We start from the raw sequence: 7,383 nt of genomic DNA, 5'->3' as shown, positions 1-7,383 counted from the left end.
TTTTAGTTAGAGCTAAAGAGCCACAATAAACTTTACACATTGGTTATAAAATGTACGTAGTGTTTTTGCATCACCGTGCTTCATCTTTTTCTTTGCATCAGTATCCGCTGAAAATACGAAAACAGTTGAAGCGTTCCAGTAATTAAATAGCAATTAATAGTATCTATCAATATTTTAAAAACAGACAAATGTTTTTATAATTGTAATAAACAAATAGGGCACCCAGAAAACCCCCGTTGACCCCCCGGCGTGACGTCAGTTAGAGACGCCCCTGCTGTCGGCCCGTTTACCTCTGGCAGATGTTCAGCAGCGGCCCGCGGGCCTCCCGGGGGCTCCGCGGTGCACGCGCAGTCCGGCCGGCATCCGCACACCGGCGTACAGCCGCAGTCCACCATGCAGATCTGCTCCCCGACACCGGAACCCGACTCGGACCCGAACCTGGACCGGTTTCTGGCTGACTTGGACGCAAACATGTCGGGAGGAAGAGTTCCGTCGACTTCTGTCGGACCGCGGACGCGTCGAAGGCGAAAGTCCGCGGAGTTCGGCTGTGACGTCATTAAAGAAAAAAAAAAAAGACCGGGGATGCGAGGGGACAAAGTTTCAGGTCACGTGACGCCCGCCAATGAAGTTCAAAATAAAAGTAAAAAAAAGGAAACTTTTAAAAAATATATATTTTATTGAAAACCAGATAAACTACAGAAACAAAAGCAGATTATTCCTATAATAGTTTAAACAAACTAAAAATAAAATAATTTTGTTTGTTTCCTTCAAAATAAGACTCACCAAATTTCCCATAAAACCGAATTTTGGGCTCTTATTTACAAAACTTTATTGACCAGCCTCAGTTTACAAAGTCCTGATAGATGGAGGAAATGGTTTCTTGGACTCATGTCACAGTTCCTCGCCGTCGTCTGTGTTTTTATCGACTGCACAGGAAACAGGAAGGCACACAAAGGACATCGTCGTTTTAAATACTGATTCTTGTGAGCTTATTCCAGTGTTGTTGGGTCAATAACAAACAAAAATCTATAGTAAAAGTCAAACATTTCACAATTTTTTAATCAAAAAACGTTTGGGTGACACAGAGGTTGGTGGAAAGAAGGGGCGTGTCAACGCTGTCGGTCCCAGCGCCAGATGGAGGCGTCGTCGCACACGGCGATCAGGATGCTGCTGTCCCGGCTGAAGCTGGTCTGCCGGATGGCCGACGTGCATTTGGGGAGAGTTAGCGTGGTGCACCTGTGGACGGTAGAGCGCTTTGTCACGGACAAGTCAACATCATCAGCGTAAAACAGGTATCTTCAGTAAACAGTAATGAAAATAAGAGGCGTGACCTTGATGATTGACTTAGGATTTAAGTGGGCGGACAACAAATAAGCTTCAGTCGGGATATTTCATGACTATAGGGACCATTTTTTATATATTTTCTATACATTTTCTACATTTTTTTTAGTAAATATTAACAAAAATACAAATTAAAATGAACAATTTTACCATAAAGTATTTTTTTTTGTGGTCACAAACCAGTTTTAAAAATATCTTTTTCCATTTTCATGTTTTTTATGTTTTTTCTCCCTTAAGGGGAAAGTTAAGGAAAAAACTATTTATACGATCCATTATTGGAGGCCATAAACCGACTCAATGTCAGATTAATTTTCAATAAAGACATGCATAAGGATGAAGTTGGCCTTTGATTCTCAGATTTCACTTTCTCTTGACCTTTAAGGGGGGAGTTAAGGGTAAATGTATTTAAATGAACCATTACTGGGGTCACAAACTAGTTTATTGATAGACATATTTCCACTGAAAGGCGTGTACGAGGGTGAAGTTGGCCTCTGAATCTCACCTTCCAATCTTTCTTAACTGTTGAGGGAAAAGTTAAGGGAAAATGTATAACATTAAAACCGTGAAAAAAGACAGTTTGAGGTTTTTTGGGTTTTTTTTGGTCACAAACCACTTTAGAACCAACAATATTTCTGCTAACCGACCTGTACAAGAATGACGTTTGGCTCTGCTTTCATGCTAAATGGTTGAAGTTGGCTTCTGATTTTTAGCTCCTGGTTCCCTTAAATTTTAAGGGGGAATAGTCGAAGAGAAACTAATCTATCACATTAAAATGGTCATATCAAATTTAACTTCAAAGGCAGTTTTTTTGTCACAAACCAGTTTGAACCAATAACATTTCAGCTAACCAACAAAATGGTGTTGGCCCCTGATTTTATATTTCCATGTTTTTCTCATCTTTTAAGGAAAAGTTCAAAGAAAAAATGCTCTTGGGTCAAAAAAACTATTTAATATCAAACTAATTTTCAATTCATCTATTAGTAATTTACCACTGAAGAATGAACAAGGTTGAAGTTGGATCGTAACTTCCATTAACTTTTAAGGGAAAACCTACTGATCACATTCAGACAGTATTACATGACTTTCAATGTAAAGAGAGATTCAAACTGTCTAAATCGTTTTCAGAAATGGAGGTTTTTCATTACACAAAGCTGTGGATTTATTCAACTAATAAAAAAGGTTTGATAGTCTTTGTTACCCTCTACTAAACTGGTAAAGCAGCAGCCCCTAACCATGTTTGGTCTATAAACAGCTTACTGTTTATCTACTTAAAGCATGTATATGGATGAAGTTGGCCTCTGGTTTGTTGGTTGGCGTTTCCCTTAACTGATGGAAAAGTTAAAGGAAACTCTATTCTCTTAAACCATATTTGAGGTTACAAACCAGTTCATGTCAGGAATTAGTTTTATGGACCCTCCTGTGTATGGAGGAAGTTGGCCTCTGATTTGTTGCTTCCAGTTTCCCTTAATATTTGAGGGAAAATTTAAGGGAAAACCTAAAAATAGTCTAATATGAAATTTAAAATAAAAACAAATATTTTTTTTAGCTTAAAGACATTTTTGTTTTGTATAGTGTCATCTGAGTCAGGCTCAGATTATTCCATATTTTTCCTAAAATCGTGACTCACTTGGCCTTGTGCGGGTCTTCTACCTCAAGGTCCCAGACGTACAGCTTCCCCACCTGGTTCCCTAGAGCCAGCATCTGGAACGTCACAAGAACGCCGGGATTCACTTTATTCAGGACGGTATTCACTTCTATGGAGATGATAAATATGAAACAATTCCAGGACCAACAGAACGTGTTCTCTTTCACAGACCTTCTGCCAGAAGTCCATGGAGAAGCGCATGTACCAAATGTCACACTGGCTGTAGTCAAAGCGGCCCAGGATGGTCACGTTGGACTCGTTGGCTTTGATGTGGTCGACGTCGTCCTCCATCTTCCCTGGTTTCCAGCAGACGATGGCATTTTCGCAGGACTGCAGCAGAGAAATACGTTTTTAAACTATTTCTGTACATTTTCATGATCAAAAACAGGAGTTCTGAAAGTAACCTTGGAGAGAATGAGATCTCCCAACCACCGGACGCAGTCCACGTAGTTCCTGTGGATGTCGCGTGTGGAGAAGTCCGGGAAGTGGATCTTCTGTGAGACGAAAGGCCTGCAGGCGGGAATTGTCTTAGCTGTGACAGAACCATCTCTGTGGTAAACATCTCTGATCTGTCAGCCTTACCTGTTGGTCTTTGAAGGGTTGTATTCATAGGAACCCCGGATGGCCTTCTGCAGCCTCTCCGAGTTGATTCTCCAGAGCTTTAGCGAATGATCCATGCCGCACGACATGATCTTCTCCCCCAGAAGGTCAAAATCCTGCAGGACAAACGCCAGAGAAACTTCTAGAGCCGTTTGATCTCCTTCTAATCCCATGAACGGTTCTGAGAGTTCTGAAGCGCTGATCCAGGTTCAGAAACAAGTGTCCACTAATCTCAAAGAGGGAGTTAATCGCCTCCTTTTGGCCGCTCTGCAGTGAGAAGACAGTTTCCCACGCTTTCAAGATCTATGAGAATCTTATTGTCTCAAACCGACCAATCACAGACCGTCAGCGTTACTTCACATCACATTAGAAGTTCTTCTTCTACTGTTATTAAACCGTAAATTCAGTGAGAAGTCGCTGATTTACATTAGAAGCTAGTTCTCCTCAGTTTTTCACCAGTTTGATACATCACGGTGTTCCACAGGGTTCTATGCGCCGACCTCTACTTTTTTTTTTACTTCATTTGCTCCCTTTCCTTTATAGATTTTAAAGGTCAGTCACTGGATAAGGTGGTGCTGCACAAATCTGTTGCACAGCAGGCAAAGCTCGCTACCGCTAATAGGTAGCGAAGTAGCTGTAAAGTACTTTGGGTCTTCTAAGAAAGTAGTAAAGTGCTACAAAAGTACACACCATGTGTCGTCACAAACGACTTCTCCAGACTAAAACCGCTTTAATTTATTATTTCTATTTGGAATTAATCTATCACGGTGTACCACAGGGCTCCATGCTAGGCCTTTTACTTTTTAGGATTTTTTACATGCATTTTTTTAATATTTCGTATGGAGGGCGGAGCTTATGAGTTTAAGCTAACCTTGACAAATATAATAAAATGTGAAATTTAATATTTCTGAAATATTCTCTGTAAGTAAATATTTCTCATACTTTCAACCAGCTAAAGTGTGGGCTTAATCAAGCCTCTTATATCTGTTAGCTTTAGCCTAGCTAGCTGTAGGCTAGTGTGGCTAAAGCGGTCAATGATGTTAACAGTTAGGCTACCGACCAAAACATGACCACTTTAGAAGCTGAAATAAACCGATTTATTCCTGAATTACGAAGCTATTTGTCAGGAAATGCTAACAAGCTACTAATATTTTAGCAGATTGAGTCTTAATTCTCTCAGTACTTTGCGATCTGTAAAGGAGTTTCACCATTTTTGTTGAGGAGTTTGATTCTATTATCTAAAAATCCAGGAAACTTTCCAGAATTCTCTGCAAAAAACTAGCGCATACTGATGCTAACTTAAGTTTATTAGATTTATATGGCGCCTTAAAATTATCTTAGTTGAGCAAGGCGCCGCACATTAAAAGTTCTTAGAACTATAAAAACACAGATAGAAAAAAAAAGTCGCAAATATAGACCACTGGGTTTTAAAATGTGTCCATGAAAAAAATAATTTACATTTTTAGAAATCGTCCAAGTTTTCACTTAATGAATTTGTAAATAGTCTTCGTAAAATATTCATATCCATTAGGGTTATAGTTCAGAAAATGGATGACGCCAGATTTAGCATTTAAAGCTAATAGTAGGCGTTGCAAAAGTTCTATTCATTTCTATGTAGGATACTTAGCTAAACGTATGTTTGAATCTATAAATAAATAGTTATGAGCATGTTTTAAAACACTAAAGCTGAATGACTTTCTACTGGAGTTTTCATAGACCACACAAAGCTTACAGCGCTCAGGACTTCATCTCGATGACCCTCCACGCCCCCAAAGATGGCCACCAGCGTGTCGGTCTGAATGTTCCACAGCCGCAGGGCGTGATCTGCAGAGATGGCGTCCGTTAGAACCAAACACACTTCAGTGACTCAGAGGGGGTGTGGCTAAAGAGGCTCACCTTTACTGACGGACAAGAGGAGGTTCGGATCCCTCGGGTGGAACTTGAGCTCGTTGATGGCGTTCCCGTGACCCACGTAATGCTGCCAATGAACCAGAACCTTATGAAACCGTCCACCCAGAACCCTCAGGTGGGCTCAAACATCGAGCTACCTTGATGCACTGCATGGTGATGTGGTTGATCACCCGGATGATGCCCCGGGAGCCGGCCACGGCCAGCAGGGGGTGGCTGGTGTTGGTGTCGTAGGTCCAAGCGCACGTGTAGAAGTTCTCGTCCGCCTTGGTGCAGGCTCGTCAAGGAAAACAGAAATAGATGCATTTTCTGGAGCCAGGAGACACTTCGTTAAATTGTAAAGAAATACCGCTTTGATCAATCAGACGTGATCGCACAGTCAGTGTAAAATAGTACCGTAAAGCTTCAAACGATGCTGTAAACGACAAAGATTAATATCAAAACTACATACTTTATTTTTTTTAATACCCCGACTGTGTGTAGTCATAACCCCTCCAGGTTTATACCACTGAACAGACTAGTTTGTACTACAGAAGGTGGAAGGATACGTCAGCGTCGACATAGGACTGCAGGAGTCGGATCTCCCCCTGAGAGTGACACTCGTACAGAGTGACCTGCAGAAACACAGAGAAATGTAGTCGGAAAAACTGATCGTGTTGGAGCTGAACGTTCAAATATACAAACAAAACTTCAGTGATTGTATATTATTCAAGAGATCAATAAAGGTTTATACAAAAAACAGGTTTCTGAGAGAAAAAAAAGAGGTGAACTGTATTATTTTAGATCAAAAACTAAAAAATTAAAAAAAAATTGGACCAATACTGTAGAAAATGTGAAAAGTTTAAAACAATAAAAAGTGAGGAAATTATTTCTAGAAAAAAGACAAAACAAAAATCCACAAAAATGCATAAAAATGTAAAAAGAAAACAAAAAACAGTAAATTAATCAATTTTAAGGGTTTCATTTTAAATAAATAAGATTAAAATATATTATGCAGTACATAAAGTAAAGAAAAAAAACTTAAGTTTCCCTAAAAAAAGGTTAAACTATATACTGACTAAGAATAACCAATTAATTTAAGATATTGTAATTCAAAATCCCCAAAATTAGCAGACTGAGAATAAAAAAACAGGGAAGTGTAAGTAGTCAAAAATTATATATATATATATATACACACTCAAGTTGCAAAAAAAACATGCTTGACTCTTTAACACTAACTTTAAACTGAACCATAAATTGATAAATTAAATCACAACTGAGCTAGATTAAGGGAAAGACAGCAAAAACTAAATTATATTATTATTATTATTATTATTTTTGCCTTGTTTCCTTTATTGAACTTTTAATAGTTTGTGTAGCAGATATGTTAGAAAAAATTCCATTTGATTGAATCCAAATATTTTTCTGATAGCTACAATGTTAAAAGTAGATCAAAGAAATGGTGGGAAAGTTTACAAAATAGAAAATTTCTTAGAAAAAGTGCATCACAGATTAGAGAAAATCATCTTAATGCAGAAAATGTTGACAGAAATGAATGATTGAATTCTATTCCACTAGATACTCCCGAACTACATAAACTTTTCAGGGTTTGGGAAAAGAATTTCAACAAAGCCTCAGTCCAGTTCTAATATACAGTCAATATTACGATCCCTTATATTAAACATGCTAGCATAGCGTTGCACTGGCGTCTACTTTTTGTGACTTGCTCCCTCTCTTTCCTTTTATTTTTTACATTTCTTAATGGTCAGTCACCGGATAAGGTGGCGGTGCACAAATCTGTCGTACAGCGAGCGTAACTTGATAGTAGAAATTGCATTCATTTCTATGCAGATGATACTAAGCTAATTATGTTTGAATCGAACAAACGAAAAGATCGAATTAACGTTGAC

General features: G+C 38.8%; 2 protein-coding genes across 4 annotated transcripts in view; both read right to left on the bottom strand.

Annotated features, from left to right (window-relative positions):
- Positions 1–681, bottom strand: part of atp7b (ATPase copper transporting beta) — a 27,855-nt gene extending 27,174 nt beyond the window's left edge. For both annotated transcript variants that reach the window (XM_024288986.2, XM_024288987.2), the window contains exon 1: positions 291–681. In XM_024288986.2, coding sequence (XP_024144754.1) covers positions 291–557 — 267 coding nt within the window. In that variant the 5' untranslated portion in view covers positions 558–681. The remainder of the gene's footprint in view (positions 1–290) is intronic.
- Positions 682–1,041: 360 nt separating this feature from the next.
- eed (embryonic ectoderm development) overlaps positions 1,042–7,383 on the bottom strand; it is a 7,963-nt gene continuing 1,621 nt past the window's right edge. For both annotated transcript variants that reach the window (XM_024289240.2, XM_024289241.2), the window contains exons 4-12: positions 6,043–6,108; positions 5,635–5,760; positions 5,483–5,564; positions 5,319–5,410; positions 3,569–3,702; positions 3,391–3,496; positions 3,158–3,316; positions 2,969–3,042; positions 1,042–1,236 (exon numbers count right to left, since the gene is read on the bottom strand). In XM_024289240.2, coding sequence (XP_024145008.1) covers positions 1,110–1,236; positions 2,969–3,042; positions 3,158–3,316; positions 3,391–3,496; positions 3,569–3,702; positions 5,319–5,410; positions 5,483–5,564; positions 5,635–5,760; positions 6,043–6,108 — 966 coding nt within the window. In that variant the 3' untranslated portion in view covers positions 1,042–1,109. The remainder of the gene's footprint in view (positions 1,237–2,968; positions 3,043–3,157; positions 3,317–3,390; positions 3,497–3,568; positions 3,703–5,318; positions 5,411–5,482; positions 5,565–5,634; positions 5,761–6,042; positions 6,109–7,383) is intronic.

Source organism: Oryzias melastigma, linkage group LG2, assembly GCF_002922805.2.
Source record: "Oryzias melastigma strain HK-1 linkage group LG2, ASM292280v2, whole genome shotgun sequence".
Taxonomy (NCBI): domain Eukaryota; kingdom Metazoa; phylum Chordata; class Actinopteri; order Beloniformes; family Adrianichthyidae; genus Oryzias; species Oryzias melastigma.
This window is presented reverse-complemented; position numbering and strand designations above follow the sequence as displayed.